The sequence below is a fragment of the Rissa tridactyla genome, chromosome 5 (assembly GCF_028500815.1).
Source record: "Rissa tridactyla isolate bRisTri1 chromosome 5, bRisTri1.patW.cur.20221130, whole genome shotgun sequence".
Classification (NCBI taxonomy): Eukaryota; Metazoa; Chordata; class Aves; order Charadriiformes; family Laridae; genus Rissa; species Rissa tridactyla.
In genome coordinates, this window is record NC_071470.1 from 17,004,844 (window position 1) to 17,027,270 (window position 22,427).

The 22,427-nt window shown below is 36.9% G+C and overlaps 1 protein-coding gene across 5 annotated transcripts in view; it reads left to right on the forward strand.

The window, feature by feature from the left end:
* Positions 1–17,625, forward strand: part of RELL1 (RELT like 1) — a 76,034-nt gene extending 58,409 nt beyond the window's left edge. For all 5 annotated transcript variants that reach the window (XM_054204361.1, XM_054204363.1, XM_054204364.1 and 2 more), the window contains 6 exons: positions 4,435–4,680; positions 6,528–6,599; positions 7,823–7,880; positions 10,495–10,734; positions 11,368–11,555; positions 15,106–17,625. In XM_054204361.1, coding sequence (XP_054060336.1) covers positions 4,435–4,680; positions 6,528–6,599; positions 7,823–7,880; positions 10,495–10,734; positions 11,368–11,548 — 797 coding nt within the window. In that variant the 3' untranslated portion in view covers positions 11,549–11,555; positions 15,106–17,625. The remainder of the gene's footprint in view (positions 1–4,434; positions 4,681–6,527; positions 6,600–7,822; positions 7,881–10,494; positions 10,735–11,367; positions 11,556–15,105) is intronic.
* Positions 17,626–22,427: the final 4,802 nt, after the last annotated feature.

A 22,427-nucleotide genomic window follows, 5' to 3' on the forward strand; every position in this document is an offset into this window, starting at 1 on the left:
CTGCATCACGAGAATGAGGTAGAGACTATCAACAGTCTGTTAATCAGCATAATATGCCTCTGGGGAAGAGGAATAGGGAACATACAATGAATGATGTAGCTATGATTTGGGGACATGAAATATATTGCTCATTAGCTAGGTGAGCTTTTTTTTTTTGCATTATGTCAACTGCTGTGGTTTTTGAGGGCAGGCTTCTTGCTATGTGTAGGGTGTTTGATAATGAAAGCCGAGTGCTTTGCTCTACTTGTGTGGTTACATGGCAGCAAGTATTCGATCCGGGTGATTTCTTCTGGGATATTTTTGGTTTGCTTTTGGTGAATTTTTACATCTCTGAACATAAAATGAACGGCATCAAGCAGTTTATGGATTTTTTTATCTATTTATATTAAAAGTTATCTATTTATATAGAAATATTATTGATTTAATTTTTTACTAGTAAGAAGCAAAATACCTTGCAAAGTTGTTTGCATCTTGTTGAATTTTAATGGGAGAAATGGATTTTTAGATACCTAAGGACAACTGAAGAAAAAGTCACGTAAGCTTATCTATATAGGCTGGTATGTTGGAGTATCTGTTTGTTAATGAATATTTAAATGGGAAAAAATATTCAAGTATGTTTTCCTGACTAGTTCAAAAGCTCTCTAAATCTCAATCCAACTAGTTGACTAATCTGTGCTACAGAGTGTTCAGCTGATAAATCATGAGTTTTTCAACATCCTTTTGTGAGGGGGGAAAAAAGGTGCCAAGAGGGGCACAGTTCTGGCATTTTTTAAGTTTTATTTTACCTTGTGTAGGTTGCATCTATCCTTTGAGAATTTGTCTAGATTGTCATGACCTTTTGACTGCAGATTAGATTGTAGCTGATGAGGTTTTCTCATTGGCGTTTCAGGTGGCAGTCTATGAGCAGAAGTACTAAACTAAATCACAGAACAGATTATGTAGGTAGAAAAAGAAACAGAAAACAAAGAAACCCAAAACATGGTTCTTACTATGCAAGCATTTACAGGCTGGAAATATCAACCTGAGTTTGGTTTGCTTTTTTTGGAGGGTGGAGATGGTATTTAGTGACTGCTCAGCAATGATCTGTCCTTGAAAATGCGATGTCACTGGAATTGCTTGTGAACTTCCCATTGGCTCATTTACATAGATTTTTTTTTTTCATGTTTGCTGTCAACATTTAGTAGTACTTGGGATGCATTTTCCTGTATCCTTTGTGCAATTGTTCTCTTTTGTTGATTGTATGCAGCTTTGTGAATCACTTTTGTATTTTAAATTGTATGTATGTTTTCAGGGGCTGTGTCAAATCAACAGTATTTCAAGTTGATGATTTAAAAAAAAAATAAAAATGTAGGACATTATACTTTTTTTACATGTAATTAATTCTCCTGCCCATATTTTTGGAGCATACTCTGAGAGTATGGCTCCATGTTATTACAGTAACTTGAGGGAAGCTTGTTCTAGATGTATTGCTCCTTGTTCATGGTTGCTTGTTCCCTCACTTCAGCTTACTCAGTGTTTTGATAGATCAGTTTCCCAAAATGCTGGTTATACTGATTCAGTAAAATGAGTGCTTAAAAGATGAAAACTTTTTGAGGCGTTTTTCTTAAACCTTGGTCATCTGGATAATCCAGTTTAAAACTGTTCTTAGGGCTATGGTCTGTCAGGAGCACAGCCAGTGGGGCAGCAGAGGACTGAAGGGGAAGGGACCTCTTAAAGCCGCTTTGCATTTGGAGAAACTGTAATGAACTGCAACTTGGCAAGTCTGAAGCACGGGCCATCAGCCATGCGATAATGTCCACTCGCTGTCTAGGTTTGAAGTGGGAATTACCTACCATGGTTATAGAGAAATGTCAAGAGATGTTCCTTGTTGGGGCAATGTGTGTCACTCTTGCCACAAAGAGATGTAGAAAACCTGAAAAGTTGATTTGGAGTTTCTTTTTTTGATCCTCCTTCTTCCACTCAGTAGCTCGACTAGTAAGTGGCTGTTGATATCTTCGAAATAGCGTCATAGGTCTTTCCCATTCATTCTTAAAATGGATAATGTGCAGCAAAAGCCAAAACATCTGCCTATTTTTGTCGTATACTTGAACATGAAGGATGTTTATTTATTAGACCTTTCTGAGCTTGTGATGTATGCTATTTAAGTTGGATTTCTTAGATCTGGAGGTGTTATAGTTATCAAAATAACACTCCTCTGGTTTGATGGCTTTTCTCCTGCCTGGGAAGTAAATGAAGCTGTTTTGTGTGATTAAGTAGGGGGCTTTGTACCTCTTGCTACCTGATGATTTGGAAGAAAAAAAAAAAAAAAGAACCATGGTATATTTAAACATGAATTATAAATTCTTAGAAAGCAAATAAACTGTATGTAAGATGAACCTTCTCAGTTACATGATTGTGTTGGTTAATCTTTCCTGTCTTTTGTTTCCTTGTAGTGTAAAGCAATTACAGTCTTAAAGTGTTAAATTGTATATATTGTTCAGTTGTCCTACTCAGGCATAAGTTAAAGCTTCTAAAGGTTACTTATGTAGTAACATCTATATACAATTATCAGTAGGATTGCTGGCCTTTCTTAAAAGTGCATAGCTTTCTCTTTTGGTTTTGGGAGCAATCTACAACATCCGGCTTTGTGCAAAGCAAACATCCTGAGATTTTATTTTAGCATTTAGCCTTGTGATCTATTCAGTAGTTTGTTTGCATTTCTTTCTATTTTTCCGTGTTTCTAATATTGTCTAGAAAATCAGTTTAGAGAAATGTTTAATGCTTCTTTTTGCTAATGGGAATTTTATCAATTGCGATTTCAAAGAAGTGCCATTATTTTTTCACTTGTGCATTAGTTACTACTGAACTGACAGCTCAGGACTGTCCTGAAAAATTCAGAAATACTTTAAGAAGAAAAGGTTTAGTGTTTCATATAAAGAAAACTAAGGTAAATGTCTAACTGCAGTTTTAGAAATCTTTTCTTAGTTATCTGTTACCTTACTAGTATTTTTCAAATACAACTCAGTTGCACAGCCAGTGCAGTAGAATGTTTGTGAAATAAGTCTTTTGGCAATTTTTTGGAGGCTTACATTAATTATTTTTTTTTGAAGGGAGGGATTTGATTGCTCCAGACATTTCCATTGTGAAAGTGTCACTGTCACATAAATGGCTTTCTGATGAGTCTTCATTCCTTCAACCAGTTTGATTAATGGAAAGATTGTGAGTTGTCTTGTCCGTTTTAATACAAGTAGGTGGAAAATATTTTGAAATCATGTTAGATTTTTTTATTAGTCTTTTTTGTTGTCATTCTTTCATACTCCAAAAAATTTTGTTCAGCTGAAGTGGAGAAGAATAGAGGGTAGAAATGCAGGAATATTCTTGCATGTTGGAAGACTAATAATTAAATCTTTATTATATGGGGTGGGGAGTGTGTACAAACTCTAGAGGCTCAGAAGGAATTCTGTGTATGCAAACATGCAATTTTGGATTTAGCGGAACAGTTGAACTGGTATACTTTTACTGAGATTTTATTTTAACTGTGTATATTGGCGATAAAAGTGGGCAGATATTGGAAGAGGTTGCCCAGAAATGTTGTGGAATGTCCATTCTTCAGATGGAGTTTACCTGAGCAACCTGATCTAATCAGAGCCACTTTTAGCAGCTTTTGGACTAATGAACTTCAGAAGTTCATTCGTAGTTCAGAAGGACAGTCTGTAAGGTGGAATATAGATCTGTTAAATTCAGAGTTTAATTGAAGCAAAAATGCTTAATTGTGGGTATTAAGTTAGTGTGTGCCTATGCTGCAACTTAAATTCTTTGCAAACAAAAAAAGCCTCCTTCCCATCCTGTTTCAAGTTTAAATACAAAATGGGATTATTCTTCACTTGTTTAAGATTTGTAAACCACCTGATGCTGATAAGTAGAGGGAAAATATTAATTCTTTTGTGCTGTGAAATCCCACTGCTAAGAAAAATCAAGGCTGTTTCTCTCAAACCTGATACTTTTTCTTTGCAAGAGTCAATAATAAAAATCCTGTACTTCCCTGTTCATTCTCTGCATGAATTTAGGACCAGAGGAATTGTATGGCATTTTCCTCACTGATGGGAACAAGGAGCAATGGTGCTCTCGTTCTTCAGTGAAATATGTGAGCCCTCTCGTTGAGATTACGAGCTGATCAGGCTACAATATCATTTGTTCTTCACTGTTGTATTGAAGAAATAGAAATATCATATGGGTTTTTTGTATGTTAGATGTTTTGTAATCATTTCATGAAGAGGGTATATCTACTGTTATGGGTGTGAGTTCTCAGCCAGTAGAGTATGTGTTGCCCATTCAGGTCGTCACAGAAGGTACATGACACTGATGCTAGGGGGATTTGGTCATGCTTGTAATTTTCTAAATGCTTTCAGGGGATTTGCAGTGTATAGTAATAACTATGTTTATTTGTTTACGTAGGTAATGGAGAGCTTCTCCAGGTTTTATCAAGCTATGGCTTACAGACAACTACTTTGACAACTAAAACTGATGGCAATGATGGCAAGGCTGAACACCTAGAGTATATTGCCTTTGCATTGGTTCCTGTCTTCTTCATCATGGGTCTCTTGGGGATCCTCATCTGTCATGTCCTTAAGAAAAAGGGATATCGTTGTACAACAGAGGCTGAAGAAGTAGAAGAAGAAGAAAAAGTTGATGAAAAAATAGGTAATCAACAAGTATAGTAAGCAACTTCTTATTTCTGTACATTGCAACTACTATGGAGTAATTTATTGTGAGACTTCTGTAATTTCTCTGTCTATATTTGACATCAAAGCAGTATTAAGAAAAATATTTTTATTACCATCATATGTCTGTTGGGTTTTGATCTTTGCCAGTCAAAACTAGGAGTGTTCCAATTTCCCACGCAAGTCCTCTAACATCAATTAAGAGCTTACAGAGGGATCAAAGTACCCAGTGTATTTGTTTGCAACTATACACTGCAATTGGAGTCACCAGATTACTTTTCTGCATTCCACATGCTGTTAGTAACAAAGTATTATTATACATAGCTCTATCTGAGGAGTGACAAAAAACTGCCTTTTAAAGCCTAAAATCTTAGTTTTATGTTTAGCAATCTTAATTTGTTCCTGTTGTGCTATCATTCTCATCTCCCCTCTCATAAAAATGAGCCTTTGGACTGACTGTCTCTGTTCTGGTTTATGTAATGTGTGTGCTTATAACTTTTTCTTAAAGGTATCTTTGGTTTTGTTCAAACATTTGTTTGTTTGTGCTCTTGTCTTTATGGTTCCTTATTCCTGTCTTCTCTTACTTGGGGGAAAAAAAAAACCCCAAACAAACCAAGAAAGTGTGTTATCACTTGGGAAGAGCTGTAGTAACCCAGTATATCATTTGGCTAAGTAAATACAAGGGCCAAGTCACTTGTAAATATTTGGGCCTCTTCCTTTCTCCCAATTAATTACCATCAGTAGGTTCATAACAAGTGCAAATTACAGTGGCTCTGCAGTAAGGGTAGAGCCATGTGGGGCAGTAATAAATGATGTGTCAGCATGCTCTTAAGCAATTCCCACCTGGGGCATGTATGCATGAGTGGGACTGTCTGATCTGTTAGTTCACCTGAGTTGTGACAGCAAGGCGAGCGGAAATGAAAGGGGGACAACTCTTAGGTCTTAGTTTGGGTTAGCAGCTGTGTCGAAGTTGCATTGTGAGGTTGCAGGTATGAGGATGAAGAGTGGGTACAGAGATGGGTAAGCCCCTAAATTACTACTAAGAGACAAATTTAGGGTCTTGCCTATCAAACTTGCCTCAATCCTGTGTATTGATTTTATTTTTTTTTGGTAAAGATAGTCATAACAATTATTAGGGAAGGGCAGAGCTGTGCCTTTTAGTTGTTCTGCTTCTCTTCCTGATCTTTCTCTGCCTTCTGAGGTTATTCTGGGGAGGCTTCCAGTATTGTTAATGGGTGCAATCGATTCCAAAAGTGTTTAAGTATGGTCATGAGGTTTCTTTTCTTAAATCCCTTGCTCCTGTAGTCATAGGAGATTTTTTTAATTAAAAAAAATCAAATATTATGTCCTTGTAGCTGTAGTGAAAGGCTTAAATTGAATCCCTCTTATACTAGAAGATGATAATACCTATTTTAGAATAGTGACTTGAGACAGTTTAATGATTTTTGTTTGTTTCCTCCCTGTAGTTAGGATTAGAAATGCTGCTCTCTTGTTTGTCTCCGTATGAACTAGAGAAGGAATTTTGATGTATGCTTGTGAAAATATTGAGTTTATTCAGCTCTTGGATAAATATGTTAGAGCCGATATGTAGATTCCATAAACTTGTGTTTATATTTTTTTCTGCATAAGGATTAAAAAGTCTTATATAAGCTTTCTCTCTAAAGTGACAATAGACCTTGTCTTTATGTAACTTTTTCTGGTGTGTGTGGTTTGTTGTTTTTTTTGCTTTGGCTTGGGGTTTTCTTTTGTTTTTACTTTGTTTTAAAATAAATAAATTCTTGATTTATAAGGCCAAGATATTGACAACAGTTTTATCTCCTTGCACAGAAATGAATGAAACTATACATGAAAATAGCGACACTGTGGGACAAATTGTTAACTACATTATGAAAAATGAAGGTATAGTATTGCAATATTGAAGTTATGAGCCTTTGTGATGGTGTTCTATAACAAATATGTTTTTTCAGATATTCTGAAGTATGGTATGTTCATGTGTTTTCATTTAATAACCATTTTGTACATGCTTAACTCTTTGAGATTGCCATCAGAAGGCAATAACTTCAAAAAAAATAGGGAAGTTTTTTGCTTACCTGAAAATTCATTTGTATGGTAAGTTTGGTTCATGCATTTCTTGATATTTTAACTATTTGGGTGTTTGTTTTTTTTTTTTGGTTCATGTTTTTGTTTTGTTAGTGGAGTAAAAACTAAAAGTTGCTTTCTTAATGGCAATGTTTAAAGCATGTGAAATGTTTATGGTTTGACCAGATTAAACTTGTTGTCTTGAAATGATTCCTGCAGCTGTGGTCTGATGAAAGGCTTGTGCATAATTGAGACAATAGGGTAGACTAGTGCTAATGCTGAATTTTGAACATGGTATCTTCATGCGTTGTGTGTGCAAAGTAAAGGATAAAGAAGATATGACTGAAAAAATAAGATTACACTGAAGTAGCCTATGGAAAGGCTGGTTAGTTCAGAACATATTTGCCCAGTTGAAGAAACATTTAGGAGACTGCGTGTTTTTATAGTACAAGAACCTGTAGCCTTTTAATATTACATTTGTATAAATAGAAGTTCTCCTAAGCATTGAACTTGCTTTGAGTTGCTTCTGAATGAAGACTAATCCTTTGGAAAACCTGTTCTTGGGTCGGGTTTGTGTGGTTGTGTTTTTGTTTTTCCCCGCCCTTAACTGTTAGGGCTTTGAGCTTGTGTATGTTTGCTCGAGGTTGGGATTAGGTCCCCATGTTTTTTGTGGGTGTGTTTTTTTTGTTTTTTTGCATTGCTTTATACATGCGAGGTGGTGATATTCCTGTGGTCAAATGCATGTTTCAAAGTTTTTAGAGATCTTGCTTGGGAGTGTTGTGCATATGGCTATGTTATATGGCTTGTATTGGGGCAGAGCTTTGACTGCAATATGAATTGTAATTTTAGTAGCTCAAGAAAATTTCATAGAATTATATTAACACTTCTTTGCATAATTTGCTCTCATGCCCTTTTGGAGATATACGTAATGCAGTCATCTTTCTTTTAGAAGAAATTTCTTTGAGGACCTTTAATTTTGCTGTTTGTTTTTTCTAAAGTTAGAGCTGTGCAATTTTGAAGAATTCTATTTATTCTCATTGCAGCAAATGCTGATGTGTTAAAGGCCATGGTAGCAGATAGCAGTGTCTTTGAACCTGAAAGGTAATTACTCATCTTTTTAATGTATGTTTCCTGAGGCAACTAAAACTGTACCCTTTCAAAGGGTTTTATTTCCTGAATTATCAGCTAAGAAGATGATACGTTGATTCCTTGTGGTGTCTCTGAGTCACTAAATTTTAATATATGCTCTGGGTTAGCAACTGGCTCTTCTGGATATGTGTTCCAGGTGTGTAACACTGATTTATTGCTTTTAGGGCTGAAGATTTCCAGAGGCTGCAAATACTTGTTTGCTTTAGGGTGAAGTTACTTACAAGTTGCCTTAGTCCAAAGCTACTCTGACTTGAAAGAATATATGCAGCACTCATTTCATTTGTGTATGGATGCTAACTTAAGAGACATCTCTTTCTGTGTCTCCTTCTGGCTTACTTTTTTCTTTATAGTTGTGGTAATAATATACGTTGGCTGACTTACCTCTTTTTTTTTACTGCATGCCTATTCAGAGAATTATGTAAAATAGTTCAGCCCTTCAGCTGCAGACGCATTATTTGTGTGAAAGTACTTGTATCTGTGCATAAGTACCTTTAAACTGTATCTTTAGTACTCTAAATACTCTTCATATGTAGTCCCGTGTTCATATTCAAGGCAGAGAAGACGAAGGTTCAAGTAGTACTGTGTCGCTAATAAAAGAAGTGGGAGTGTATAGTTTTAGCAAAACAAATAGTTGAGTATGCAACCACTTACCTCGTGGTTTAACAGTGTGAGACTTGGTTATTGAACTCCTCTTGTAAGTTCAGGTTTTTTCTTATTAAGTATAGGAATTATTTTTAAACTTTATGGTGCAGCAGAAATATTTGTTTGAATTTTAACTCAGTCTTTTTGTGTAGGTATAGGTATGCTTGCTGTTATTTTGGGAGTCTTAGACTATTGTTTCAGTGATGAATTAAAATACAAAGAGTAGGGGAAGGAAAAAATGATTGTTTGCTCTTAGATAATTTCTGACAGATACTGCTAAAGCTTTAATTACTCAAGTGCAAATCCACTGTATTTCACAGTACGTTCAATGGGCTCTGAAACTCTTCTTAACTATAGGAATAGTAATGGCTAAGTAAGATCTGCACTTCTGCCACTTAAAGCCATCAGTTCCTATCTTTGCGTCGGATGTCGAACAGATTTTATTTCCCTTATAGCATTTTCTTATTTATTTGAAGACCACTGAATGTCTTCTGTCAATATTTTTTTTTTTAAAAATAAGCATCCAAGTAACGCCAGTCTCTTAATGGCACATTTTATTTCTGTAATTTGTTCTTTCTGTTCTCCTCTGGAGTCTCTTCAGTCTCTTAGTATTTTTCTTAAAATAAAATTTTTAAAGCTGGATGAAATGTTCAGTTGAGGCGTGATTAATGCTGAGTAATGTAACTTCAGGTTCACAGGTTATATTCCTGTTATCTCCACTGTGAAATTTGTCCGTTTTAAGCACCAACATCATAATGATTCATGTTGAGCTTCTGATCTTCACCTTCTGTTTCTTAAGAATGATTATCTGGCTAGTTGCTTTTTAATCTGTGTTTGTAAATTTTTTCTACTAAAGCACTGAAATTTGTGTTTTTTCTTACTGCAGTAGATCCAGTATTTTTAATAAGATTTATGTATGTGTGAATGTGCCTTTAACACACATGCTCTGTTCTGATCGTCCGAACTACTCATCTTGTCATCTACAAGTCACTATGGATGACAGAAATTAGACCCAAATTAATGGGTACTTTAGCCATTCTTTTCCATTACCCAAGGAACTATTTAAAACACTTAGTATCATCAGGACCAAAGTAGCCACATTTAGTATGTCTTTCCAGTTTCATAGTAGGCTGCTGATACACAACTTTCTGGTATGTCTTGTTCTTTTTTTTTTTTTCTTAACAAGTTGTGCTATCTTACACTACAGTAATTTGGCCTTTAATGCACTGAGCTCTAGCTTGCTTTAGGAGAATGCATTGCAAGACAGTGTCAAAACTGATGCTGAAGTCCAAAAATGTACATACTCTGCTTTCTATCTATGCTATCTGCTTTTCTGTTTTAGAATATAATTAGATTGATTTGATTAGATATTCTCAATAAATGCCTTTTGGAGGTTGTACTGCTTTTTCTTTCTTTCTTTTAAAAAAACGATTTTCTGAAGCTTAAGCTGAATGATCTGTTGATTCCTTTTCATGGCAGAAGTTTTAGTTTTGCCTCTGCAGTATTGTGCGACTGTGCTCTTCTGTGAGTTCTTAAAGATACTGTAACAATTCTGAAATACTTTCTGTAGTTTTCCAAGTGTGAATTTAATCAGCTAATTAGATGTCTTCATCAGTATAAGTCCATGTGATCTGTTCTCTTCTATTTTAGCCTCTTTTTTTTTTTTCCTCCTCATTTCCTTTCCCTTTGTGTTAGTTACCTTAACCACGTGGCTGCAGCTGAATTAATTTTTGGAAGTGATTTTTAACTGCAAAAATATGATATTGGAGGGAACCTTAAATCAAACATCCTCACAAATAAATGGTCCCTGAAAAAACTAGCTATTTACTAGACATAACTGAAGGTTATATTTTGTCCTTTTTTCCTTTTTAAGAAACAGGATTTTATAGTAAACACCAAATTTCCTTTACACTTTTTCCTACAGCCCTTTATCACCTACCTCTCCTGGGAGTCCAGTGAGTCCAGGGTCTCCTTTGTCACCGGGTGCTGTTCCATTTAAACACAGCTGCAAAGGCCATCACTTCCATACTGTTGGAGGAGTAATAGAAAAGGATGTTTGTACTCGTTGTAGCCACAAACGATGGCATCTTATAAAGCCAGCGCACAAATCTAAAGAGCACAGAAGAAGTCGTCTTGGAGAAGTTACAGTCCTTTCTGTGGGAAGGTAAGACTTCCGTCATTGTATACTTTTCTTAGGGATGCTACATGTTGCATCAGATTTCTGTTGAATCTACTCTGTTTAAAGCATCAGTGATTGTTTTTTGTAAGCCTGTTACTATTTGTCTGAAGTTATTTCTGGTAGAAGTAAATGTGATTTATTTTTATTTTAGATCTGTGTAAATAGATGGGGATTTACCACAGATATAAATCCAAAGCTATTGCGCTATTGATACTGGCTAAAAAGAAACAAGGAGTGCACACTAATAAATTCCTCTGTTTCTGAATTTGATTTTTCTCAAGTAAGTGTTAGCTATAGAAACCATTCTGTTTTGTTATTTTCTAATTCCTAGCTTATGTTGTAGTTGTCTTAGAAAATTATTGTTCTATGAAGTAGTATGCAATCTGTGAATTCTACTTTAAATCACAATTCCCTAAGAAAGTGTGATTCGGCAGTAGTATTAAAAGTACATGTAGGTAATAGGAAGGAAGATTGCTCCAAAGTGAAGCTGGGTCCCTGTTGGGTGTCTGTCTAGGTCTTGGGACCTGAAAACGTGTCCCTGTCCCTGCACTGGGTACTGAGAAGGATCTAACTAATCTCTAGAAAAATATAACTGAATCTTTCTTTTGCTTACCTCAGATTTAGAGTCACGAAAGTGGAGCACAAATCGAATTCCAAGGAACGGAAGAGCCTGATGTCTGTTACTGGTGTGGAGAGTGTCAATGGTGATATGCCGGTCACACCTACGAAACAGGAAGACAGCGAAACACCCGCCACGCTTGGGAAACCGGAGGCACAAGAGAGGAGAAGCTCAGAATAAACTGCAGGTATCAAACACTGGGAACTAATATTGGAAGTGGTATGTTGTGAAATAAGTGAAGGTCATCAGTAAAGAGAAGTGAAGTCAAAAAATGTATCAGTTCTGTGTGAAAACTCCTCTTTCAATTTCAAAAGTTTCTACAGAAGTCTGCAAAAATTACATTTGATCACTGAGTTAATGATAAATTGGTAAAGGTTAAATTATCCACCCAATTCTTATTTAATTGTTCATTTAGACTTTGTAATTAGAGTAGGTGTTGAAATAAAAACTACTGAGCAGAGGTGGCATCACTGGTCCAAGAAATAAAATATCTGCATATTACTTTTTGGCAATAATGGTTCAGACAGTTCAGATTTAGTGGTAATGTGCTTGTTACCCACAAGAGACAAACGCTGCTGACAGCTGCGTCTCTGGAATAACTACAGTGCTGCTTCCTTATGCTTGCTGCCCTGTGCCGTGTGCCTGTATAAGGTGACTGCTTACTAAGTACTTCTCTGATAGATGAGTGGAGCTTTGGCTAAAAAGAGTGGAGACACACGAAAAGGCTCATGTCGCAGGGATCTATGGTAGGTTACTAAACCAGGGATTTTCTTGTGAGTCATTAAACTTAATGGGGTACCTCAAGCAGTTCACTTGAGCGTGTCAATAAATGTGTCTGGCATAGTTTTGGAATGCACCCCTGACTATTTTTTTTTTTTAACAGTTAAGAATGGCGGGGGGGCAGGGGGGGAAATACCCCGTTAAGATAATATGGTTTGCTTCTAACTGAGGACACACTGATTGATAATCTGAAGGGGAAAGGTGATATTACACAAATGGGATTCAAAATACAGAGCTTGACCCTTGGGGAAAGAAAGGATTCTGGGGTGACAAAATAAAGGCACTGGATTTGATGAAAGCGAACAAAGTGCACAGAGCTGAACTCTATGTATGCTGAGAGAGAGGATAAAGTCATGTTGTGTCAGCTTGGTCCAGTTTCAAACACTCAGTAACTTCAAACATAAGAGGGAAATACACAAGTGGAAATCGGGTATGTTTAAAAATGTAACAGCACCCGAACCCACTCAAGTGTCTTGAGGTTAAATTCTGAAAGGCCAAAGAACAAGATGTGGCCTCTTCTTTATATCCCACTGCTTATTCGTTAAGAAAACATTCTGTAATTGTATCAATTTAGAAAGGAAGACAAAGTAGACAGCTGGTATGCAATGGGATACTTCCCCCCCTACCTTGACTGGCAGCACAGGTATAACTGTTGAACCAAGCAGATGTGTTTGTCTGGACTCTGCCTCATCATGAAATTATACCAATTTTTTGGAACCATTGCCATAGAGGAATAAAGACTTGGAGATGTGCTGTGCTTCCAAATGTTTAAAAAGGTGTGGAGGGTAATGAAGTAAATTGTTTTGCTCAGTGGGTAAGGTGGTAAGTAGTAGGCTAATTTGCAAGGAGGTGGAGTTCAGGTTTCAAAAATTAAGAAGTTGGAATAAGATGTTGTGTCTTTATTGCTGGACATTTGGAAGACCAGACAGGAAAATGCTTGTCAAAGCCAGTGTAAGTACAGCTCGCCCTGCCTTGGAGGTAGGTAACAGGCTGTAAGGATAGGTGGGGTTTTTGTTTTGCTTTTTGTTCTGTGGCAAATTTTGGCAAATCACAGCTTTCTATTGGCCGCTGTCTCACTGCTGCTCTGTAATCTGTGAAGGATCTACAGATGTCAGTGAAAGACAAACTTTAGTCTTATTTTCTGATTCAGAATTATCTTTTTGTGGTCAGGGTTTTTTGCTGTTGCTTCTTTTTCCTTTCTTCCCTTTTTAAAAATCAATATCAGCTAAAGGCCGTAGGAGATAACCTCTTCTTCACTGGCTGTATTGGCATTTTCATGCCCAGCTAACTGTTTTGTTACTCCTGTGACTATTTTTTCTTTTCTGTATCTCTAATGGTAGCATGATCAGACTGTTCGTAATACGATTTTTGACTTAAAGGCAGACTAGTTATTTCTTCTTTAAACATTAGAAAGAAAAAGGCGTATATAAAAATGAAGTTAATTCCAGTGCACTTTGATTAAAAAAAAAAAAAAGAAAAAAGGCATCTTTTGAAATCAATCTAAAAATGTTTTGTAGTCCCGTTTTCTTTCTAATTTGTTTTTCCTCTCCTAAATAAGAAAGCTGTTCCCTGTAATTACCTAAAAGTTGTTCTCTAAATTTAAACCATTACTACTTTAATCTAAAAATAAGCTGTTCTCTAGAGGGATATGATAGTATAGCTATAAAAAATTTAAATGTCCATCTATGGCAGCTTTTTATTGTAAAACTTCCCTTGGGATGAAAGTATTGCCCTTTCTGTAAACAAATGTTCTAATAGCAGAGAAATGGCTCCGTGGAATCTCTTGTAAAGGTCTCTTCAGTCCAACAGAACTGTTTTGTAAATCATCTGGGAAACTAGCCAGGCCTGTTTGATGTGCACTACAAAAAATAAACAGATCTTGCTTGAAAGACTGTGATACTGTTCCCTAGTGTGGCTCTAGATCAGGTTTTGTCCAATGTGATGAAAAGCTGTTCACATATGAACAGGTAGTAATTAGACCTTAACTTCAATTACTTATTTCAGACATCTAATAAATTATTACTGTTTAATTTACTGAAACTGAACAGATAAGCAGCACTTAAGACTTGTGTGTCTCCAGCCAATAAATTTATGACAAATAGCATATAGTTTTGGAGAACTTGGCTCAGATCTTCAGATGCAGAGGAAGAGGGTAGACACGAATGTGTGTTTAGCTGCTGTCAGAAAAGGTTTGTTCCGGCATTTGGAGGCAGTAGATTTGTGCTGTGTGGCCTGACTTCAACCTGTGTTACTGAGAGTTCCTGTATGAGATGGAATTCCTGAGTTGGGCAGTCCCCGAATGACATAATATTGCTGGTTGCTTGTGTTCACTGCTACTCTAGAGTTCAGGGATTTTTTTCCCCATAAACTGACATGCTCTTAGTATTTCCTTGAAGCAACCTCAACAGTGTTTCAGCTTATCCTAGTGTCTTGCTGGCTGCATCATTTGAAGTTGTAGCATGTCTTCTCCATGTCTCCAAGGTCCATGTTCTCAGCAGCCTCCATTTCATCAGTTGAGTTTTATTTAAAATATGCTTAGTGGCACATAAAAAAGTAGTAGATATACAGCTGATAGTCAAAGTCAAAATTTTGAGTTGAGCTCTTGCACATCCATTGTAAGCTATCAGGTAAACAAAAACGTAAGGTACTGGTGCGCTGAAGCTACGTGACACTTTCCATTCCTAGGATCCTTCTCAAAGTTTGTGTGCTTTGTGCTGTGATGTGATTTGTCAGTTTGTCCATGTGTTTGTCCATCCTTTTCATGGCTACCAGCTGAATTTTTAGTTCCTCCTGTTTCGGATTTCACGTGCTAAACTTGAAATGCATGGCAACCATTTCATGCAGTTGTGGCATTTTTGTTCCATTTCAAAGCATCTGCTAACTTTTCAATTGGCGTATTCATCCTAACACTAATTTTGCTATTTAGGTTATTTTTCAATTGTTTTCTTCTCTTGCAGGTGGAGCTTTTAGAAGAAACTTGTCTGCTAGCACTTTGGAGAAAACTGAAAACTCCCAGGAGACGCATACTATTTAAGGAAATATATTTATGGCACTGTAGCATTTTACAAGTTCTGTGATGGCGTCCATGCAAGGTTAAACATTTAACAGGCTTTCTCCAGTAAAGTCAGTAAGATTTAGACACTTAAGTGCTGTTGAGCTGTGTGGACCTCGTACCAAATGTTGGGCTTCATCTTGGAAAGAAAAATTACATATCAGGTTTTGCACAGGAAAAGTTAAAAGCCTTATCAAATAATCTTAATTTTTTTTGTACTTAATCAAGCATTTTTAATGAGCACAATATTATGAGTAATGTGATTACTCTGTGGGTAAACTGTGTTCACCCCTCTGGTCCATCTGGATTTTTCTCCTCTGTTCTTCCCCTTCAGAATTGACAAGTGTTTGCTGAAGATAAAAGCCAGCCTTTGGAAGATTAAAATATTCTTTTAATCTAACTGCTAGTGGCCAAGCAAACAAGGAAATAATTATGTCAGCCAAAAGCTGCATGTGTGCCTTTAGTAGTACGTAAGCCCTCGGACTCTGTGAAGAGCATTTCACAGGACAGAGCGGTTCAGCTATATGCAGACGTTAAATTAAATTGTCTTTCTCCTTACTACTTAACAGAGGCTGAAGAGCATCTTTTTCTATGCAATTGGGTGAGCTCTTGGGAAGGTTCCTTTCCTCAAGGACACTCGTTCTCCTGCTTCCTTGTTACTACTCGCTCATATTTGAAGAATGCCTAAAAGTTTTGCCTTTCTCTTTTATTTTTACCCACAGGTTCCTTATTAAGCTAAGGCAACATATTTCTACCATTAGATAAGGATATGGAATATTTGGCATTAAAAATCCATGGAGTATATACTAAAGTACTTCAGAGTGGCTTTATTGGACTGAGGGTAGCTGTTTTCATTAGCACCAAATCTTAAGCCAGTGTCACTCCCTTCATGTTTTAAGAGTGACTTAACTGCTAAAAATACCAGTGATGGTTTTGTGATGTTAATTCTTTGTGTCTACTTATCATGATCTCTGCTTTGTCCTGTTACTTGTTTTTGGGAGGGAAATCTTTGCAACACTTCAGCAAATTTTGCTGTGTAATAGAAACTGAAAAATAACATTTGTTCTTAGTGCCTAAGAATATAAGCTCTAATGTAATGCATTTTAGTAGACATTGCACTATATTCTGAGAATGAACTCAATGAAAATCAATGTTGGTTTTGGAATTGATTTGTTTTTAATTAATACTTTCAATACTTTTAATTGAAGTGCTCTAAACTGTGTTTCTCCTTCATATCTGAGAATCAAGTTTCTTCATCAGTTTATGCAATGTTAACAATCAGTGTGTACAAAGATAAAAATTAATCTTCTTGCTTATGTATTAGATACTCCCACATCTTGTCAGGAAACATTAAGTTAATTTCACTCTTGCTGAAAGTATGTGCTGCTGATGGTCTTCCTTCTACTTGGGTCCATGAGATACTGACTGGACCTATCAATATGTACTTTTCACTGATGCCATATTTGCCAAAAAAAACCACCAAACCCACCACCCACCAAAGCTCTGAAAAGAATAAATGGTTTACTGTTGCTTTTAAAATTGATATTTTAGACATAACTGTTCATTCTTGAGGACCCAAAATAACTGTTTTGCTAGGACTGGAACTTTTGTGTTTAGCATCCCTGCTTCTATTAATTTATACCTGGCTTATGGAATTGCTTCAATAATTAAGTATAACATAAACACCAAGCTCACATTACAGGCATATATTTAATAGTCTTGAATTGTTTTTCTTCTTCAAGCTTCACTTGATTATTTGAATGAAAAGCTAATGTTTCTGGAAGAATTGGTTATAGTAGTTAGCTTTCAATTTGCAAGAGATTGAGAGCTATGAGTAATAAATGTTAGTGGGAAAAGGGAGTATTAGGCAAAACCTAGCAGTTCCAAATAATTTTCAGAAAGGAGATACACAGTTACAGACTGTCCCAAAAGCTTAAAAAAAAAAAAAACCAAACCAAAAAAAAGGGTTTTCTTTTGATAATACTGTGTTTTGATACATGATGGGTTAGTACTGCAAGTAAATTTGCTAAAAGGGTGGAAGAAAGTTTAAACAGAAATATGTATTTTTTTACTTAATTTAAAAGTAGTTTCTATTTTGATTCCATTGGGAAAATGTAGAATAAAATAAATTAAAATGTCTTGGATATGTAAAACATTGTTTACCTGTATAAAATACATACATAAGGTATTATAATACCTGATATGTGCAAGAATGTAACTTGTGAACTGCTACTTCAATAAGAGGATTTAGAAACTGTGCCTATTTCATTGCATTTAACACTACACCCTGCTAATTTGTAGGGGTATGGATATTGCCATATTAGTCAGCCTTTCTTAAATTTGCGTATCAGATGTATTTTAACAAAATAGTTTATATAAGACTTTTGTACTACCAAGCAGTAAATAAAAAATAATTGATTCTTGAGTTTGCTTGTGAATTCCTTAAGCTTGCATCCATGTGTGAAATTTAGTGTTTGCACAGTCTTAATGTGTAATGCAATCTCTTTGCATCTTAAGTTTTCTTTATGGAGGTAGTGAGAAGATTAGGTGGTTGTGCGATGTACTTCAGGGCAGTTTTATTTTGAGAAAGAACAGTTGCAAATGTTACTTTAGTTCCATAGTTTATATGGGAAAGAAGAAAATCTATGCTGTAACCCAGGCTGGTATCTGGTTAGATTAAGGACCTTTTACCTTTAAAGTATCAAGACTTTTGACTTTTTATTGTATTTGAGCTTTTAAAAAATACAAAACATTCTCTTTATTCTCAATTGTTTTCATAAGGTGTGGAACAAAGAATTACAAATGACAGGAAGCTCTTTGCTGTTGTTTCCTCTGAGCCTCTGTCCCTCTGTGATACTACAATGCTTAATTTGTTACATTACACTCTCACAGGTGACTATGATCTGTAAATGGCATTAAAAATGAGTTTTGCTGCATGAGTAGTGTGAAGGAGGCTCAAAGCAAGTTGTGGCTAGCTGAGATGTAATTATCGGTGTACCGTCCTGTTTGCAGTTTTGTGTTCTTTATTTCAGTGTTCCTAGCTGCATCACGCAAGGTCTGTTTTGAGCTCTGTGTTTGAATTTTAGAGGTTTACATACAGCTGTGGCTTCCATTCAGAATTTAAAAAAAATAAAAAATAAAAGAAAGAAAATTCCTCAGGCCTTAATTTTTAAAGAGAATCAAGACTGCTGATAGTGAAACTTCTAGAAACGGAGCACACTTTCGTATCCTCATTTTCAGGGATGTTTTTTGTTCCTTTTTTCTTATGCATAACAAAATAACCTGAGTAATATATCGTACTACTTCTTCCCTTAGCATGTTTTCCCCCTGCCCCCTTTTTCTTTACTTGTAATGCTTTCAGTAACAATTTCAGGTTATATTGAAGCTAAAACTGAATGCAAATATAACCATATCAACAGACTTTGACAGAAAAGATAAGGATAGAAGATCGCAATTTTATGTAAAACATAGTTTTCATTAGATTTGTGCATATATTGAAATACAAGAGGATTGCTGTATTAAAGTTTAAGAAATTCTATTATAACTGGACTAACATAGAAAAGTCCTCAAAAGAGAAGTGAAGAAGTTTTTCCAGATGGATTTTTTTTTTTTCATGGATAATACTGTTGTTATTTTTCCCCAATCCAGACACTTTATTCCAAAATCTAGGATCCTACCTCATGCTGCTGGAGCAAAGCAGATGAGGGAGCTACTTCTGCCGTAAATAAAATCTGCTTTTACTTGCAAGGAGCACAGAGCACATGTGCAATGTATTTTTGAAATGTGCTAAGGAAACATGCTGCTGCTAATGAATAAACAAGAAAACAGCCTGGTTAAGCCTGGCCTATCTAATACGAATAAACAACATGTAAGACTTGGCCAGGTAAAGGTAGATTTAGATTTAATTTTTTTCCTCAGCATTTTGTGGAGTCCTGCATTTGGGACTTTTGTTTGAGGGGAGTTTCCGCTTAGGCTCAAAGTACTAGCAGACGCTGGATGCGGTTTCCACTTCTCGCTTGTTTTCTGTATCCTGCTTGATTTTTAAATAATTTTTTTCTTCCTCTCCAGTTGTAGGGGGTGTGCAATAAAGTGCTGCTGGTCTGTTTACTCGTGCCATAATTTGATTGTGTCTCTTGCTGTGGGCACGTTGTTTCTTCTCCTCTGCACCACCTGTGACAGATGGGGGATTTTTATTTTTTTTTTCGAACTACCCCTCCACAGAGCTGCAAGGCCCCCAGTCGGCCTTCAGCTGTGCTCCTGGCCGGTTAAGATCATCTGGTGAGGCGAAACTAGTAAAAAGATAAGTAAGCCTGGATTGAGATGAGGAAAAGGAAGCTGAGCAGTTTGGGAAATTGGGAGTCTGTTCCTCTCACTCTCGGAGCAAAGAAGGTAGGAGAGAGCCAGGCCCACAGTGCTGGAGGCATGAAGGAGGCAGAGGCCTGTGGAGAGATGCACCGGCAATGTCCGAAAGCTGTCTGTGCTCTTAAAGTAAGTGACCCCTGAATTATCTGCGGCCAGGGTTGGGGGGGAGTGATGAGTGGGTTGGTGGTATAATTTACTGATAGGTTTAGGTAAGAAGAGATACCAGGTCACTTGTGACCTGGATGGGCCTTAGTCCAGAGCCTGTTACGTGGGTAATGCTCGGCCATCTGTTCCTGGCCATGCAGTCAGGCGTGCTTTGTCTAGGTCTGTGTGGAATCTTTGCAGAGCAGCCCTGTTGTATCTGAACTGGAACACCTCTTAAATTGTATCTCTGCAGCCCCTAGTGCTGTGGAGATGCAGTGGCATCAAGTTTAGCTGCAGCATAGCTGTCTTGTACAAAGGAGGATATATTGGCAAGTGCATTCTGTCAGTGTAACCCCTTGCTTTTATATGTGTAAACCTGAGGTTTTTCCCCCTCTTGCTTCCCCTATTAGCTGTCATTTCCTTGCCTATTTTCAGTCAATCATCCCAGTCATGTTTCTCGTGGGCGGCAGGGGTGTTAAGCGTGCAGCTGTGGCGGACGGGAGGCGCTTGTGCGTGTACTGTGCGATGGTGGTCTCAAAATGGCGGTTGCGGGGGGCAGAGGGGACTTGCTTCAGTAAACTTTTCATAGCTGTCAGCATGCAGCAAAACAGCAAAAAAAAAAAAACCAAAAAAAAACCAACCAATGAACCAACCCAGCTGATACCTTCTGGCACTCATGGCAGAGCAGCAGGTGTGGAGAGGAGGCAGCATTTGGGAGTACGAAAGACTTGGGAAGATGGAGGAAGACTGAAAAATAGTAGTGATGGTCAAGGTAGCAGCAGTTTGAGAGAAACTCTTGTCTCTTACAGTCCTAAAAAGTTAGCCATTGCTCCACGGGTGTCACTGTATATCCAGCTAGATACCCTGGCAATATGGTGTGATTTTTGCATTGAATAAAATTAGTATTTTGAAATTATCGTATGAAAACAGTGAATACTTAACTGCTGGCCTTCAGTATTTCAAATCAAAATAATTATCCTTTAAAGTCTGAGGAGAGCATTAAATTAAAATACCCCTGGTATTTCCCGAATCTTATTTTTCAAGGTTTCTATATACCTCCGCGTATGTATACATATGCACACAAGTATATGCATAGAGAGCAATGTGATGCTGCCAGCTGCAAGCAGGTTTTGCATAGAGCAGCTGAAATATACGTTTGCTGGCAGCAGAGGGAGCTATTGAAGCTTTTATTGATCATTCGAAAACCTTTTGCAGTGTGTCAATGTACAAAAAATCCAATTTAAATTTAATTTAATTGAAGATCTGAGGTGCCTCACTGTTTCTCTGCAATAGCGTTTTGCTGTCCTGGGGGTGAGTGGCCAGGTCTCCTGTGCCCCAGCAAAGGAAAGGGTGAGGTGGGCACAAAGGCAGCCGCCTGGAAGTAGCTGCTGCAGTTATTAAAAGGAACAATGTAAACTTCTCCCTAAGCCAAATTTGTAATCAAAGCAATGAGGAAGAACAGGATCTGTGTGGCGTATGTCAAAACAATAGCGGTGTGCGTCGGCTGGTAATTAATGCTCACGCATGACTCTGGAAAAGTAATTCCCAGTCAGGGTATATTATGTGTGTTATTTTGTAGGGCTTTTGATAATTCGTCTTGATTTTGATTAATGTTGAATCTTTAGTACATTTCTTTTTTGCAGATGTTAACTGGATGAGTTTCGTATGCAAGTCTGCATAAACAGGAGATTCATCATTAACAATAACCAAAATCAGACAGCAGCATTGTTCTGGCAAAGTATGCTGTATACTTATTAGACTAACCCCTGTGTTGCTTTTATCTACCAAACTGAAATTTGTGGGGTTAAAAATCTGTAATATTTCCTCAGTTGTGGAGGTGGGTTCTGGAGAAAATTGTACTGCTTTTGGCCACAGCGAAGTCTCTTAATATACCACATGTTGTATTGGCAATGGGGAAATTTGCATGGGTCTTACTTTTTTCTGAAGATTATATGGAAAACTTAATCTGATGAATGTCCCTAAGTTCATTTGGTACCATCTTGCTCCTGGAAGATGTTCTCAAATAAGAACTAAAGAAAAGTAAAGCTGTATTTAGATACCAACCTTTAGATGTGAGATGGAAACAACTTAGGTTATTCATTCTTGGCCAGATCCCTACAGTTTGTCCTCAAATACTTAAACAGTATTTTAATCTTGTTCATGCATTCATTTTGCTCTGTAGTTATCTTGCCTTTGTCACTTACCTTCCTTTCCTTTTGCATAAATCTAGTTAAGTTACTTGCTATCACTTGGTACAGCTCCAAGTTTTAAGAGCAGGGGGATACCATGTGTGAACACAAATGATTGAAAATCTGGCCATGCTTGAGGTTGAAGTGAATAGCTGAGGGTGTTGCCTTTCTCCTTTCTGCTTCTGCACCCTCATAAAAATCAAGGTAATCTCTAGCTCAGAGTAAATAGAAGAGAGCTTAACGAGCAAGCAAATTAAACTGTAGTCCTCATGTGACATGGTTTTATTGTGGGGTTGGTTCAGTACTTAAGTCCTCTGCAACCTGACACAATATTGGGATGCTGTATTTCCTGAAAGATTTGGGTTTTTTGTGTTTTGCTACGGAAGAAAATGTTTTTCAGTTGGTAATGTACAGTAATTGAATTATGAAGTACAGCAAAAACTTGTTAAATCCTTTTTAATCTATAATAATTTCAATCACATTTCAGAGCAGGGGATCCCCATAGTAACCTCCATAGTTTTGTTCATGATGA